Below are 17,936 nucleotides of genomic sequence, written 5' to 3'. Positions count from 1 at the left end.
TGTGTTTGCCTTTTGGTAAACGCTCAAAACCGTGGTATAAAACCAAAAACCACTGCAGCGTTACGCTCTGGCTTTGCAAAACTATCCTTTCCGTTGATCCAAAAGTTTGGCTGCCTATCCTTAAACTCGGGGAGAGGAGATGTTTGTCGCTGGTGGCTTGACGCGCTCCCAGCGAGGCGCAGCGCGGCGTTCGCTCCATGGCGAGCTGGGCGCTGCTCGGGGCTACCGCGGGCTCGGGGCTGCTCGGGGCTAGTCCGAGCTGCGGGCTCGGTGCTGCTCGGGGCTGCTCGGGGCTGCTCGGGGCTAGTGCGAGCTGCGGGCTCGGGGCTGCTCGGTGCTGCTCGGGGCTGCTCGGGGCTAGTGCGAGCTGCGGGCTCGGTGCTGCTCGGTGCTGCTCGGGGCTGCTCGGGGCCAGTGCGAGCTGCGGGCTCGGGGCTGCTCGGTGCTGCTCGGTGCTGCTCGGGGCTGCTCGGGGCTGCTCGGTGCTGCTCGGGGCCAGTGCGAGCTGCGGGCTCGGTGCTGCTCGGTGCTGCTCGGTGCTGCTCGGGGCTGCTCGGGGCTGCTCGGGGCCAGTGCGAGCTGCGGGCTGCGGGCCGGGCGCCGCTCGGGGCTGCGCTCGCCCTTTGACCCGCTCCGCGCTCCCTCCTCCGAGCCGCCAGCTCAGCCCCGCGCCGCTCTGTCCTCCCGTCCGCAGACAAGAAAAAGGCAGGCAAGTTCCAGCCCTTCAAGAAGCTCTTCGGCAGGAGGAAGAAAAGAGAGCCCGCCTCGGAGTGCGAGGAGCCCAAGCTGAAGCCCAGCCACTCGTTCGGCAACATCTGCAGCGGAGCCTCCTCCTCGGATGAGGAGCCGAGCGGCGGGCTGAGGTGAGTGAGCGCTGCTCGTCCCCCTGCCCCTCACCGAACCACAGTTACATTCTCCCTCTGCTGAATGGCAGCAATGCCTACATTTGTGCACCCCTCCTTCCCCTGAGCGTGACACCTGCTGCTTTACACCTCAAAGTCTCACTGCTTCCACGCGTGCTGCTCTGCAAATAAGAAATCCCAGGGGGAAACTGAAATGGATTTGAATCCAGCTCTGTGATTTAACCTGAGCAGAGGTATTAATGGCATCCCCCTGCTTTTAAAACGGGGAAAAGAGAAACTTGAGCTGGCTGCTATAGATGCTTTATTGGACACATCTCCCTGCAAGGTGGTGTATTTTGGTTGAGACAGACACATCCAGGCAGCAGCTGACAGAACCAGAGGACACAGTCTCAAGCTGCACCAGGCTGGATTTTAGGAAAAAGGTTTTTACTGAAAGAGTGATAAAGCACTGGAATGGTCTTCCCGGGGAGGTGGTGCAGTCACCATCCCTGGATGTGTTTAAAAAAAGGCTGGATGTGGCACTGGGTGTCATGGTTCAACTGAGGTGTTAGGGCATGGGTTGGACTTGATGATCTTGAAGGTCTCATCCAACCTAGTCATTCTGTGAATTTTATGAATCCTTTTTCACTCTGTCCCAAATAATTTTTGCATTGTAATTGGGGTCAACAGACAGGCTGCTTTTATTTTGAACCTATTTGAATGTAGAGTAGAAGAAGGAAGAGAGGGGAGAGAGGCATCTGAAAATCAGATCATATTCCAGTGACAACAGAGGATGACAGAAGGACAGCATGAGAATTTTCTGTGGGGGTGGTGGGAGTAAGAAACTGTACAGAGTAAATAAGTCAGCAATCTCTAACTAGGAACAGGAGAAAAAACCCCAAACCAAACACACCCAAGCAAACAAAACCCAAAGAAACACTTACCCCAATAACAACAAAGTCCCAAAACCAGATGCACAAACTGCTAGAGCCAGTAATACTTATTTCACTTTCCAACTGGTTGTCTCAGAGAGGTTAGCTGACACCTGATCAAAGCCTGCTGTTTTGGAAGAAAAGAGCTGTTTGCACTGGGGAGTGTACCTGAAAGTGTAACAGAAAACCCTGAAAGGCTAAAAACACAATTCCAAATCCTTCTGCTCAAGAATGAAATGTGTATCACAAGTGTCACCCTGAACACTATTTTTAATAGTGCCTATGAAAATACGATTTTTAAAATTATTTATTTGTGGGTTTTTTTTATTTTCTGGGGTTTTATTCATTCTGTGAAATTCCTTGAGTACTAGGTTTCCTTTGGTTTCTGTGGTATAATATTGTACACCTCTTTTGCTCATCCCAACTTTTTCAGAAAATCAGTACTGAGCATGGCCACACTGTAGCTGGAGGTGTGCCTGACCACTGCTGCAATGCATTACCTGAGTGCACTGTGCCAAGCCACTGAAGGAGGTTTTAGTGCCTTTTCCTTCACAAGCAAACCAAACAGTATCGCCTCACTATCAGGGAATTCCCATTTGGCACAACTGAAATTGCAGTGCTGCACCCAGAAACAAACAGTGATATGGGAACTTGTCCTGGTCCTCAACAGGTGTGGCAGACCTTGCTTGAGACTGTTAAATGTTTGCATTTTTAGACCTTTTAATTTTTCTAGTTAACAAAAGCCTTAGAAGTTAGCCTCTGGTGGCTAAAAATCAGAGAGTACAATTTAAATCAGAGGGGATTAGTAAATGTGAAGGGTCCCATGTCTCATCTCAAGTGGAACATTTCTTTCCTGATTCCTGAGAGGTTTTAACTTGCTAGAAATAGTCAAAGCTCTGTTTTTCCTGTCAGGCTTCATGGTGCAAATGTGGGTGGGATTTGATGATAATTTTCAGTTTGCAGGTAGTTTTTGACACGTTACTCATTTTGCAAGCATGAATGTTCAGTGCAGTGCATTCAATTGCTTTGGAAACTTAGTTTTGTCATTTTTGTCACTCAAGTCTCTTTTCAACATGTCTTCCATCCACTATATATTAGCCTTTACTGCAATTTCAAACATTTATGAATTGAATGCAGAGAGAGACTAACTAAAACAATGCACATAGTTGTTTACAAGTTGTCTGAGAGTAAATGCATTGCCATATTTTCCACTATCCATGCAGAAATAGACTAGAGCAAGTACAAATAACTAGTAGTATATTTACATAAGCAAAATCCTGAGAAGTTTTGTAAAACCATTTGCTTCAAATTATTTAAGGATGTGCAACAACTGTATATTAAAAAAGCTTAATAGAAGTTCCAATTTTGCAATAAAAGCTCAGGGATGTCCCCATTCCTTTAATAATCTATATTTCTTCCTCAGCCTGCAGGGTACCTGAATTTGTTATCTACAGATGTGTCCTGTGAATGTTTAGCTTTGTTCTGGGGAGAGGACATGGTTGGTTTGAAAATATATTAAGGGAGGAAGCTGCTTCAGGAAGGTAGAAACAAGCAAATGAATGAGTGTAGGCCAAAGAAGACATCTGTATTGCTTCCAAGACCTGAGCTAGTATTTCACTGAGTGCTGTATTGGCTTACAAGCCTGCTCACAGCTAACACCTGAATCTCTAATGGAGACTGTGCTGCTGGGTGATGCAGACATGCCTGGAGCAATTTAGGTAATCTGCATGTGGTGTAGATTGACTAGCTGAGTTGGAAGCAGCCTGAGAGATCTGCCTGTCCATCCTTTCTTACATCCTGGATTCATCAGATGCAAATAACTTGCTTGGTATCCTGATATATGCACACTTCAACCTCTTTACTCATCTATGTTGTTTTGCAATACCCAGGTGGGACATTTCCTGCTGCAGTTTGTCTTGCTGGAATTTCTTTTCCTATTTCTATATTGCCCTTCTTGAGTTTACAGAGTTAAAACTGTATTCCTTAACTTTCTGCCCAGACCATAAGGGCTGGGAGGTAGAAGTACTGACTACAAGAGAGCTCCACAAGTTTGTGGAGCTTCACTGAAGCTTCTGTTCTGAGGCTATGGTTTGGCACATTAAAAGATTTTATATTTGTCTTTTTTGTCACAGTTGACAGATACCAAACTTCTGAGCAAGCATTGTGAGGACACACCTGAAAGGGAACCTGTGCAGTGCCCTACTAAAGTTTATCATTCTGGCTTGATGTGCAGAGGCAGTGGGGAACTAAATTTCTCTTATTGGGGGTACAGTAGAGTACCTTTCCTTAGGCTGGATGCACTATTTCAGAGAACCTGGAATTAGACCTGTCAGCTGTTTAGGGCTCAAGTGTGACAGCACTGACCTTCCAGGAGAAAGTCTCTGAGCTCACTTCAGTGTCTTCACAGTCCTCCAAAAAATGGGAACCCCTTACTTGCAGCACTGGGCAGTTCTGTTGGAATCAATCTAGATCAATCAAAAAATCAAGTTTGGATTTTCCTTACTTGTGTCAGCTGGTATGCATGCACCTGGAAAAAGTTTCTTATTTCTTGGTTATGAGGTGTGCTGAGGATGTTCCAGGACAGAAAATGTTGTGGCTGCTGTTTTCTTTTTGCATGGATTTTTAAAAATAAATTTATTACAGGTTTTGGTGAAATTAGAGTTGTTTCTCCCTTTTTGTCATTTATATTGCAGCTGAGTAGCATAGAAATAGGAGCCACAACCACCCTATGAATGGCCATTTCTGATGTGTACTCAGTAGCACATGGCCAGAGCCTTCCTGAAGTGCTTCCTGGTGTCTTGAGAGAAGATAAAGCTAACATCACATTCAGCATTTCTGCTGACCTTAGCTTTTCTTGGAACCTCAACTCTTGACTTCCTCCTTCTATTACGAGCTTGCTGAAGTCTTTGTGTTACAGAAGCTTTCTCTCAGGTGTTTGATCTAGGACTTTTTACTACTTGCTTTAATTTTATCACTCAGTGGAAATTTGCAATAAATGCCATTAGCTTGCCTTTTGTTTTTCCAGCTCCTACTTGAGTGCTGAGGCACCTGCAGTTTGTATATGATCCTGAGAGCCCTTCAGTAGAGAGTATTTCTGCAAACCCTGACATTTTATATCATTATATCAGCTCTGTTTCACATTTTTAACTTACCTTTTGTCCTCAGCCCTGACTGTGATCAGCTTCATTTTCACCTCAGTATTCCCAGAACTGTTTTCACTCTAGTTTTCACTACTATCATATAGACTGTCTTCCTGTATTCTCCCTGGAAGGTCTGGCTGTCTCACTGCCTACTTGTCCTCTCCCTTGCCTCCCTTTTGGATGTTTTTGTTGCACTCCCCCTCCTAAACATCATGTGTTTAATTTCCTTCCAGATTCTGGAAGATTACAACTCTAATATTCACCAGCTGGTGAGGTCTAGGGCTGGGCTCTGAACTAAACAGATTTGTCACCTGTCATATAATGTACTGTCTTATTTCCTCTTCCTTTCCTTCCTTATCAGCTCAATGCAGTTCCTATATAACATTATTCCTGCCAAGGCTACTGTAGACTTCTCACTTTCTTTTCTATATATTTTGCCATATTTCAGGGCAAAACATGTGCTGCTATTTGACAAAATAGTGTCACATGCAGTGGATTGTCAGGTCAATTGTGAAAGCTGGACCATTTAGAGCCCTGTTCCTTTTACTAGTCTGCATATTTTTATGTTAACTGGTGAATTACATCCTCAAGCTGCATTAGGATTCACCTGCAGAATTACTGTAAACCAGGGTGACGCTTTCCTTTGCACATGCTGACACTTTCTGAGATTAGACAATTTACTGAATAATTACATAAAATGCATGAGTTGAGAACTATGCAGTCCCACCTCATTACCTTCTTGTCAGACAGCAGCAAGGGCAGGGCCACTCCCTCAAGGAAGGCAGACAGGACACCAAGGGGACCCCACAGCAGGAGGGGTCCATGAGCTGCTGCAGGTCCATAGCTGAGAAGGAAGGGCTAAGGCAAGCCAGGAGATGGTCTGCAAACTCCTCCTGTGATCCTCCTGGATCAAAGACCTTCATGGCCAGGCACAGTTTTGGAGACCAGCACTTCTCCAGCATGGCTCAGGCAGGGACCAAAGCCTCAAGTGTGACCTTAAACAGAACTCCTGGACCTGTGTGTGTGGGTGGAGGCTCCAGATGAAGCTGATCAGGGACATCAGAGCTTGTTAGTGCACTCAGGGCCTTGATACTTCCCATGGGTAATTTTTATGTCCCTAATTATAATAATTTTAGTTATATTATTAGCATGATGCATAAGCTACTTAAAGCTAGGCTTGATCTCTACTTCTAAGAAAAATACAATTATGATGAGTTCATAGTCCCTTGATGACAGCAGCCTGGAACTTTGTATTAAGACAATGCTGTGTGATATCTTTGAAGAGAGCAGGGCTACTCTGAGTTTGTCTGCTCAGCTGATCCTTGGCATCAGTGGGACTCAGATGGATCATAACGGGGCACTGTGCAGTTTTCCCAGAGTTAGTGCCCTGAAATTCAGTGGTTCCTGAATGTGATATGAATATATATTTAGAATGAATGCAGAAATGATCTCTAAGTTTACTCTATGAAATAGCTTCCCTGCTGAAAAAGTCTCTCTCTGTCTGTTGAGATTGTGAGGCCCATGTTTGTGGGTTTGTTAATGCAATGAAGTCACGTGCTGTCTGAGCACAGCTCTAACTCAGAATCATGTTACAGCATGAACAGTATTCCCCATCCAGGCATGAGTTAGAACCAAAACTCTCCTTCCAGCAGATGAAAAAGAGGACACTAAAAATATACTCAGAATTGCAATCCATTTTCCTCTATTACAGTATTAATGCATCCCTGGAATGACTAGAAAATGCAATTTATGTTTCTCATCTCTAGCTGCCCTGCAGACATTCATGGGAGATGCAAAATGTTGTTCTTTTTTAAAACAAAACATCAAGTAGAGGCAACCTACCACTGCACTTGTCATTCCCCTCGGGCAATATTCTGGGAAGTGGTTCTCTGTTTCCTTTGAAGAGATTATATGCAGGGTCAATAGCTGGCTGAACCAAATTCTTTCTTGCTTTGCATGCTTTTTAAATTTTTTATTGTTTCAAAATGGCTTTATGTTAAAAAGTTGACTTTGATCTTTAACGATTACAGAATTGGTTTCTAATGGAAATTTAAAAGAGTGAAAGTCATGAGACTCTGGGCTTTTTGGAGTCAGTCTCTACAAACATAAAAGAACAGAACAACTCATTCTTTCTCTTTATTTTCCAGTTTCTATTTCTAACTCCTTAATATGAGAGTGGGAGGAACATTTATGACACACCAAAGAGGCAACTGGTGGTGTGAGATTTCTGTACTTCAGTAATGCACCAGCATGGGATTATATAAGAGCTGAGGTCTCAGTATTCCCTTCTGGAAAAGCTTCCCCATTTTAAAGGATCATACATTTGTCTTTAAGAGGAGAAAAATGGGCTCTAAAAACATCATAGCCACCAGTGTCAATACAATAATGTTGTACTCTGTGCAAAAGTGTCCCTGCACATGCTCTGATGTAGTTAAGGGTGCAGTCCCAGACCTGTAAATGTTGATTGATGCCTGACTCGGTCCAACAGCTCAACAGCTCTCTAGATATGCAGCTAGCATGGAAACTTGTGTCAGGATTTGTTCAGCTGAACCAGGAACTGATGGAAAATCACATCTAAATAGATTCATAGCAGTGGATGGCTGAGGGAGGGTCCAAAGAGGGTCTCTGCTGCATTTCATGGGAGAGGAACAAGACTTTTCCTGCAGGCTCAGGGTGGTCCCATTTTACTGTGGGAGATTTGTTTCACATTTCCTACTTTCTTAGCACATACATACCCCTCAGAAAAATGAGTAATGGATAAAAAGCAAATGGAATTTAACTTAGCTCTCAGTGTGAAAAAATTAGATTTGAAAATTTGTGTATTGCAATTGAATCTGGAACATGATATTTGGGTTGCAACACATCTTCACAGAGAGGGCATGTTAAGGATTTATTAAAAGTGCTTTGTATTTTGATATAGCACATCCATAATTCATGTAATTTAGTCAGGTTTCTGAAAGTGAGTCAGATGATGATTCAACTATTTTCAGCACAAACAGCCTCTGAAGTGTCATCACTGGAATTATCAACAGAAGTGCTCATAAACTGATGCCCCTGTTTTCCCACTTTCCTTGGAAGTGATGTGGAAGTTTGAAACTGTAATACCTTCAGCCATGGCTATGACTGTAGCCCATATCTCTGTCATGCTGGCAATTTGCTGAAATCCACTCCTGATATTGACATGCCTTCTAATTGAAGTGAGAACAGCCTGTAAATGTGGACTGTGAGGATGTTATTGTATAAAGACTTCTGAGAAAAACTTCAGAGATGGGTAGCAGCAAAGGAAACTCAATTATTCATACTGTATTATGACTTAAAAGAAATTCAGTCTTTCCAAAAGTAGAGCATGAGCAAAGTGAAAAAAAGCAGTGGAAAAAAGACCTTTGTGATATAATCTGTCAAATTCACAACTGGGAAAATCTGAAAGGATTGTGGGCTCCAAGGGAGTAAAATAAGAGACCTTTCAGAATGTACAGTTAGCTTGGAAATCACCTTAACTGCTATTTAAACTTGGTTGTAAAAGAAACTAGGTTACTACAACATGTGAATATCTTTTTTCCAATGTTCTTTAGCCTACATAGATATTTAAACAAAATTCTTAAACTATTTTTACCAGCTGTTGGACATGTGGCTAGCAGAATTGCTCATTCACCCACTTCTGAAATATTCAGCATATTTGCAAAGCATTTTGAAGGGGTAGAGTAGAGAGCAGTCTGGCAATAATTCACTGTGGTGTGGGGCTGCCTGTGACTGTTTCATGTGTTCTGACAATTTGTAATATGTTTATAATCAAATCAACAAGAAAACAAAAATAGAAACAAAACCTTTCAGATATGCTTGTCCTCAGCTCCATGAAACAAAAACATGTGGTGCCTTGTAACAAGGAGAGAGAGCAGTTGGTGCCTGGGAGAACATTGGAGATGCTGTAAATGCTTAGCATGGTCCTAACTTGCCACTGGTACCACTGGGGACACTTGTCAAAGACAGGGCTGGATTTTCAGTGGTGAAGTACTTATGGCTGCAGGTCACATGGAGCTGCAAAGCTGCTTCATGTGATCTGGTGTCCCCAAAGGAAGCTTTACATGAAATTTTGGCAAGTTTGCAGGCAGAGGGAGAGACCAGATTCCTACAAGTGTCCTCAGGTCGGAAGCAGGATGGGGAAGATTCACTCACAGGCAGTCCACCAGAACTGAGCTCAGCAGTTGCTCTTTTCTTCCATTTCAGAGATTCAGGTTCTATCAGGCAATTCCTTCAGTCAGAGGATTCCTGCTGTTGGTCAACTGCAGCTTAGGGCAAATTCTCTTCAGCTTCAAAGCTGCAGGTTGGCTGTCCCCAACTTCAGTATTAACAATTCAACAGTAAGGTCAAGAACAGCTTCCAAACAGGTCACTGAACTCTTTGGTGCCTGAATTGCAACCCTTGCCTACTAATTAGTTGTAACAAACAGCACAAATATACATGAGGTGTCTGATTTAAGTATGAGAAGTCCAACCCACTAGGCAGCAGAAGGGGTGAATAGTGCTGTATGAACAAACCACAAGTATCTGAGCACAGCATAGCTGGAAAAGTGTTTGAGAAAGGATCCTGTCTGGAGAGCAGCATGACCTGGACTGTGCATTCTCAGCAGATCTCTCATCTCAAAGGTAAATAACAAACAACCAGTTCCCACTGGCCTTGCCTTCTGCACCTGCAGCAGGCTCACACACTGAGCAGTGCAAATGCAGGAGGGGTTCCTGTGGGCTGGTTTGTCAAATTTTGCATGTGTCCTTCCCACCTTGTGGAACTTTCAGTTCAAACAGACCTGCACAATTATATGAGAAAAGCTGACTTTCATTCAGTTTCATGTCAAACCATTCATTTCCAGGCCTGGTAGGAATTTGTCTTTGTGTAAGAGACAAATCTCAAGTTGTGGTTCACTGGTTGACTCCTGGCTGGCCAAGCAAGGTAGAGATATTTCAGTGCCATGCAATTTTCCCACAGCTCTGTGTATAGACTGAGTCATGGTGATTTGGCACAGAAACCTTTTTAGAAGAGGGTTTAAAAATATAATTTTATGGCTTCTCTAATAACAGGTTTCTAAAAGAAACTTTAAAGGTGTAATACTTTTAACAGCCAGAGGCAATTGGATTGTGGGTTTTATACAAAAAAAAAAAAATCTAACATAGAATATAGCATTAATTAAATGTTCCTCTTCTTCTGTGGCTAGAAATGTTGTGGAATATTGACCAGCTCTTTGCCTGATTGTGTGTTGGTTTGTTTCAAATTAAGCATGTTGCTCAAATATTAATCTGGATGAAGAGTAGCTTTTCAGTTAGTCTGTGATTGTATGGAAGATTAAATGATTCAGAGAACTGTGTGTGTTCTCCCCCCAGAATCTGACTGATTATTTTGTGAGTGCTAAACTATTTTACGTATAAACAAGCAAGAAGGGAGAGGGTTTGGGGGACCTTTTTATTCTGTTATTTTCAGGTTACCTCTAAGAAATTCTGTTATAAAAGTCGAGAATAGTCTATCATCTAATCAGTTTCAACAGGGTTATGTAACCCTATATGACACTCTTCCTTGGTAAGAAAAGATTATTGTTTTAATTAAAATACCTCAGGGAAAAAGGAGATGAAAATGTAATAAATACATTCCCGACTTATTTGTTTCCAAAGTATGAATAGAAATATCTTGAACACTTCATGAAAAATTAGCACATTTTAAAAGGTAGGAAAGATAATATCTTGATCTTCCTAAATTTGTGAAACTTAATTTTTCTTGTTCTTTTACTTACATCTCTCTCTGGAAGTATCATCTTCCCTGCTTTTGCTGAAATATTTATTTATAATGCTTAACATAAGTAGAAGGTTACATTGGATAGACCTGTATCAAAACCATATTTTTTTTTCCCAGCAAATTGTTTTTTGAAACTATAAATGCGTTTTATAGGGTTGCCAATAGATTATTAAAAGGAGAGATTTGGGCCCTTTCAGTTGTTCTGTTTGTTTTTTGTTTTTTTAATTGTGGTTTTTACCATGATTGTAGATTATTGGCTTTTCACTTACATTGGAATATTCCAGGTGAGACAAAACATGACTTTCAAATGGATACATTTTTCCCTCAGTATGCCCCCAAAACCACAAGTCTTTAAAAAAAAAAATTCTAACTTTTCTTATAATTAAATTCATTAGAATGATTTCTGGTAAATGAAGCCCCTTTTTGTTTCATTCCTTTTCCCGTGGACTTCAGCCAGAGCCATATAACTGGTTCATTCACGACACACCCTCCTCCTGGGCACTGGTGTTCAGTTTAGCAGCAGCACACGGGCATTTCTCACTCTGTGTGGCTGATCAAGGACACCCAGCCTGGTGCAATGAGCTTTTTAGCAGTCTGGGGGTTTGGTGATAACCTTTTATTGCCAGTGTGATTGTGCTTATGGCCCCAGGAAGGGCTGAGTAATCAGCTGAAGGAGGTGGCTCCATAACAGTGGCTTACTGCACTGTAACACCTCTTTTTGTGTTACACAGCTCCCTTTGCTTGGCACCTGCTGTTCTCTTTGACCAGTGTGTCCCAGGCAGTGGCACCAAGCATGAATGCACTTCCTTTAATCTGCAGTCTGGCAACATGTACATCATCACCATCTAGCCTGTATCCTGAAAGTAACACTTAGATTTGAGACACAAGAAAAATCAATTGAACTTCTCTATTAAAAACACCCAACTCTAGGTCCTTCCAAGGAGGAAGACTGTATATAAAGGAAACATGCACCTCCGTTAAACTTGTGAAAACCAAAAGTGTTTGGATACATCTACTCTGGGAATGTACAAAGGCTTTATGTAGAAGGCAACAGGGGGGGAATCTCTAGAAGCAGGACAGAAGAGTCACTCTCATAAATTAATTGCAGTACTTACTTACTTGTGGGCTGTGTTTTTTTTTTTTAACAGATCCTCCCATTTTTCTATGGGCAGTCGAGCTTTTTCCCATGACAGTATTTTCATACCTGATGGGAGAACAGAGAGTGAACAGGCCATTCAAGCAATGTCACAGGAGAACGTTTTAGGAAAAGTCAAAATTCTTCAGGTAAGAAATTGTAAGTGGGAAAAATATTGAAGATGTGGTGGAAAATGGTCTCCAGAACATGCTAAATGTGCATAAAGATGGGTTGCTTTTCCAATAGCCTTGGGACAGTTTCTCAGTCATGTTAAGTTCTCTGGCCAAAAACCATTGCAAATAATTCAGACAGTCTACAGAAGTTCCAGGTTTTGGTCTTGAGGGATACAGCAGTGATGCTGCAAACATATCTGCATAAATGTCTGTGCCTGTGGAACTCATCTGAATTGAACTCATGGTTTTGACATGTCCTGATCTGTATGCCTAAGTGCTACAAATGTGGTAATGAGAGAAAAAAATGAAGTCTGTGTTGAGGGCAGGGAATGGCATGCAGAGTGAGAATTCTTTGTGAAGCCAATTTAATTATATGTTTATATGTATCACAGTTCTTTCCTCCTTTTTCTCACTACACTTTCAATGGTCTTCATGGAAGGTGGATTTGTTTAATCTCTCCAAAGCATAAACAACATATTTGGGTATTTGCTTCTAAAGAGCTTTATATGATCCACTTTCTCTTCTTTTCCAGAACTCTTTCCCCTTAGTGCTCAAATTAATTTTGTGCTTTACTCTCTGTGTATCTGTAAGATTCCCAGCTTTACAGCTTCCTAGACCTCGAGAGAGCTGTCCTCCAGAAACACATTGCACTTTATTGTTAGGATGCTGACATATCCTGTCAAAATGCTGATACATTTTTTATGCTGTGCAAGTGCTTCTTTGCCCTGAAGATGCCTGTAAAATACCATTGATTTCTTTTACCTCTGAAGTCTACCCACTATCCATCTTTTCTGGTGAGTGAGAGATCGTGCACATTAGACCTTCAGGATGGAATTGTTCCTGCCTCCTGCCTGGTGCTGTCAGCAGACAGAGCACCTGCACAGGGCTAGCTGTGCTGACTGTGGATGAGCTTTGAAGCAGAAACCACACTAGGACGTCTCCAATTCCTCTGTGCTGGTTTTTCAGCTTAAATTTCCCTGGCTCAGGTAGATTCAGTGCATGCTATTTTCCAGGCTGGAAACCATTACATGTGAAATGATTGCTGACTCCAGGCAAAGACCTGAGGTATGTGTGCCCTACAAAGCCCACTGACTCTTTCAGGCAGCTGTGCCCTCCCTATCTTGGATTTGTTTTCTTGGCTTCTGAATACTAGCTTTTCTCTGAATAACTTTTCACTTCCAGAGGTGCTCTCTCTCATTTCAAAACTCAGCTTAAAATGACCAATTTAAATTCCCAATGGAAATTATTGCCATTGCTAAACTAAGACACCTGAGAAAAAGTACAGTTAATGCAGTTGGTAACAACTGTGTTCACTAAGCAAATGCTAAATCAAGAAAATGTCACCCTTGAAAGTCACGAAATAAAAAGCCAGTGGTACTCTCTTGCTCATATTAACTTTGCTTAAGCTTTTTTTTTAGTGTGATTAATTGCATATATTTTAGGGGACAATATTGTTTCAGCTGCTTGATGTAAAAAATGTGCTTGCCTTTTTATTTAAAATTGAAGGATGATAGTTAATTTTTGTCATATTAGTGTAGCTGGAATTTTGAATCACGGCACTGGAACCCAGACTGTAACACACCAGATTAATTTTTCAACTCTGATGATGATGGTGAGAGCCACTTATTCATTCAGAAAAGAAATGCATGATAAATTGCAATGACACTTTTAAGTATTTACATGCTTACACAGAAGTTATACATTCATCTACATGTCCGTGGATTTTTTTGTAAAGCCATGGAAAGACTCCCTATAATAAGCACAGGGGCCACTTCTTGTATCTTAAAAAATCCCCATGTTACTTTTACCATTTCTCTAGCCACAATTTCTGCAACTGTTCCCTGAGTTTAAGGACAAAATCATGCCAAGATCCTATTGCACATTTTAAATTGACCTTAGAGTTGAGTCTCAAGTCTGGTGAGTTATTTGGACTATCATTCCTGTTTGAAGGTTTTATTCATCCCATCCTTTTCCTGCTATTCCATCAACCAGTGTTTGCTATGTAGTTTTGCAGTCACAGAAAACGTTGATACTCTGTCTTCTGATACCAGAAGCTTCTACCTACTTTGAAATCTCTTTCTGCAAGCTAACTCAAACTGGGAACATCTGTACTTCTTAAAGCAGTGGATTAAGAGGAGACAGTCCTCTTTTCTGAAGAGCACTCTTGGAAGGCAATTCTGTGGCCAGCCCCAAGTCACTGCTGTGCCACCAGCATTATTTGGTTTTGCCATGCTTGTATGTCAGGGAGGAAGCACAGCACTTCCAGTTTCCATTTACCTGGCAAGGTACTCCTCAGGGAAGAATTGTTGCCAGGAGTCCATGACCTGTGCAGACTGTAAACTTGCTGCATTCCAAAATGGAGATCAAAATCTCTGCAGATTTTAACCCTTTTCCAGATACTTATTTTTGGAGACAGTACAGTAAATGTTCCTGGAAAACTTAAATCTTTTTTTTGGAAAAGTCACCGTGCTAACACACCGAAGAGACAGCATGGTGAAAAGGGTTTGAAGTCAAAATAGCAATGCAAGGCATTTAATAGTGATGCTGCTGCATCTCATTCTGGGGATCACCAAAGTGTTTCTCCCTTCTTGCCTTGCATTTCTGCTGACTTTGGAGTGTTGATGAACCCACAAAAAAATGTGTAATGGTGCAAACTCCGTAGTAGTCTGGGCAGCTGGCCAGCCTGTGCACTGGTTCAGCTGCTTATTGTGGGAATTCTCTCTTTCTAATTATGCATGAAAGGTAAATTAGTTCTTCCTGGAATTGCTCTCATTTGGTTTTATTGGTTTTCAGATTGGCAGTATTCATCTTATCGTGCTTTCTGTAAATGGTTCTGGTCATGTTCAAAGGTTTCACTGTGTGCTAGGAGTCAGATGAGAAAAGCCTGACCTCTCATAAACCTCCACTAGCCCTTTTGTATCCTGAAGTTATTTTGTGTTGCTCAAGCCATCTGGTATTGTTGTAAAAGCAGTCTCTTCCTTGCCCTTTGGAACTACTGAGATTTATTATTACCTAATTTTTAAGATCCAGTGTGGAAAGCCATAGTGAACCTGCTCCCAGCAAAAGGTGGTACACAGGCACTGGTACTCTTAATGAGCAACACATGAGCAACAGCTGAAACTAGTAACACTTCCAAATCAAAACAAGTATTTATTTAAGCAAAGTTGGACTGTATAAAAATTCCTCAGATGCCACAAATGATTGAAGCATTTACAAATAACATCTCAGTATGAGCTCACCCTGTTCTTATGTATTCCTATGTATTATTTGATTTTTGGGTCATTCTGAGAGACTGTAAAGGACCAACTGGAATTTCAACATTGTGCCTCTTTTTAGGACAAGTATTAATTAAGTCATTATTTTCTATTTATATATATCTAGAAAACTTAATTTCAATTAAGTTTTGTTACGTTTAGGCATTGCAAACAGATAAGAAGAGTAGACATTTGAGTTGAAGGGAAAGTACGACCAGCACTTCGTGTAAGCCTTATTTGAATGGAATCAGCTGAAGTAGTACACTCTGTTTTAATGAATTTTAGCTGAAGAGAGCAAGCAGCTCAGCAGATCCAGTTTGGATTCACTCCAGGCATGAAGCCCTGAGAACGATGTTGTTCAGGGGCCTGAATCCAACACACATGCAAGTAGGCACAGACACAGAAGAGGAGCCAAATGGGAGTGAGAGAGGAGATGTACAGCCTGATCTGGGCTCTTTGCCAATTAATATGGAAAACTTGTTCTGTGGCATTTCCTATGCAAATGCAAACTGTGCTTTGAAAGTCCAGGCTTCTTTTACCAGCTGCAGGTGCCAGACAACACAGAACAATTTTACTTAGGAGCTTTATTCCTTGAGTTATTAATGGGAAGCTGGTGTCAGTTAAATAGTATCACATTTTAGCAAATTATTTTGTATAAAGTAGAAGTGGGCCTGTGTCATGGTCCAGTTACCAAGGAAGATTTAAAAAATTGGATGACTGCAAACTTATAATTTTTTTTCTGATTCCTAGTATTTTTTTGCCTGTATTAGATGTGCAGACCTGCCCCTTACCTCACTAATCACACTGACAGCCACCCAGGTTGTGTGTGGATAGAAGAACTATCAGGAATCATGTAGAAACCTCATGGATCTTACAGCAAAAAAATGTGGATGAGGTTAACCTGGCTTGGATCTCATCCTCAAGCTCCCCTGAGTGTGGTGTCTCCAGCCCCTGCTTTATGGTATGGTATGGTGGGGTAGCTGTGCTGTTTTGGTGCTGACAAGGTTTGTAAGTCCTGTGCAAACCTTTGTCCTCTGGCTGCAAATTGAGGGACCAGGAATGCCCACTGGAGCTGATAAGGCTGGAAGTGGGAGGTGCACAAAAAGTTCATCTCTTCTGCTTCTCGTTGGCAGATTTCAGAGCAAGATAGTGGTTTTCTTAACTATTTATAAAGTGACAGTACAGAACTCTATTGGCCTTTAAGAAATAGTGATTGGATTTCCCTGTGATTACTGACTATATTTGGAGCCAGGCAGCCTTTAGCAACTACACATATAATATACAAGTATTTGGGGGTAACAAGACTGAGTTGGGCTTCCCATGGTTAGAAGAGCATTTAGGACAGAAGACCAGCCCAGGACATGTTTAAATGGAAGTTGCTGAGTCCTCCTCTAAGGACATTAAAAAACACCCACAACTGAAGGTGGTGTATTTCAAAATTGCACTTGTGCCTTGTACAACAGGAACTGACAAGAGTATGGGACTTTTAAAATAGATGTTTAAATTTGAAATAATTCTATTTAAAAGCATAGTATTTAAAATAAGTAGCTTTTCAAAGTGTCCATCTACAGAAATTGCTGCTGCTACTGTTCATTTACTTGCAGATAAAAATATATGATTAAGGATGCACTAAAAAGAAAAATAGAATTTTTTTTTACATCCATGCAATTTTAAAGCTTCTACACAATTTTAAAGCTTTTATACACATTCAAAACATCAAAACGAAATGAAACTAAAAGTAATTGGGAATCTGAACATTTAACAACAAAAAAATTCTTAACTTTAGAGGATTTATAGTTATGTGTTCAGAAATATATGTCTAACTGAAACTTTTGAGAAATTTAAAGAAGATGCTCCTTTTCAGGTATTATGGCCTCTTTTCAAAGGTCTTGCATTTTAAACTGATACATCTCTCCATCTCTGGGCTAGACTACCTGAGTGTTCTCCAAAGTAAATTTTGTAGGTTTTTAGTTTTCTTTCATGCATGATGCATTTTTAGAATTTTTATGATTGACCAGGTAGAAAATGCATTACTGTGGAATTTTTCTGAGAGAGTAATTGCATTGTAGTTACATTATTAGCACATTCTAAAAAAGACCAAGAAGCAGGTTTAGCATTACTCTTTAAAAGCAATAAGAATAAATTTGCTCAGTAGTTGTAATGAGCTATTTGAGATTTTGACGTTTGGTCATTTGGTATTTAGTGTCAGCTTTAGATATTAGAATGCACCAAAAGAAACTGGCCAGTGGAGCTTTTGGTTTTTGTTAGATAAATTTGTTCAAAAAAGGTCAATAAATAAATAATACAGAGAAGCACTTTCTGTTCTGGAAGGGTGAGGGTTACTGGAGTTTATTCCTCAATCTTCAAACTAATTTATGCCAGTCTGAGCAAGCAAACTTTTAAAGCTTTGAAACAATTTTAAAAACCCCACAAACAAAAAACATTGATGACTGTGTGCAGTCCATAAATATTGAGGATAGCGTATTTCTTGGAAATATCAGGAATAACATTATAAATTTTTATATAAAACACATTGTTATTGTAGAGCCTTCAAGCACCCTTGATGGTAATTAAAAATTCTTTTTCAAGCACAGACCTTTCTCCACAGCAGCTCCATCACTGAACTCCCACCCAGTGCTGCACACACACTTAAATCAAGAACTTGTCAGAGGATCAGAAGGG

The 17,936-nt window shown here is 41.2% G+C and overlaps 2 protein-coding genes across 2 annotated transcripts in view; both read left to right on the top strand.

Annotated features, from left to right (window-relative positions):
- Positions 1–17,936, top strand: part of SRD5A3 (steroid 5 alpha-reductase 3) — a 390,804-nt gene that overhangs the window by 328,297 nt on the left and 44,571 nt on the right. The gene's annotated exons all lie outside the window — the stretch shown is intronic.
- CRACD (capping protein inhibiting regulator of actin dynamics) overlaps positions 1–17,936 on the top strand; it is a 124,220-nt gene that overhangs the window by 87,992 nt on the left and 18,292 nt on the right. Inside the window, exons 4-5 of the mRNA XM_056490186.1 lie at positions 695–863; positions 11,841–11,976. Of these exons, the coding sequence (XP_056346161.1) occupies positions 695–863; positions 11,841–11,976 (305 nt within the window). The remainder of the gene's footprint in view (positions 1–694; positions 864–11,840; positions 11,977–17,936) is intronic.

This window comes from Oenanthe melanoleuca, chromosome 4 (assembly GCF_029582105.1).
Source record: "Oenanthe melanoleuca isolate GR-GAL-2019-014 chromosome 4, OMel1.0, whole genome shotgun sequence".
NCBI lineage: Eukaryota > Metazoa > Chordata > Aves > Passeriformes > Muscicapidae > Oenanthe > Oenanthe melanoleuca.
Note: the sequence above shows the minus strand (reverse complement) of the source record. Positions and strands in the feature narration are given on the sequence as shown.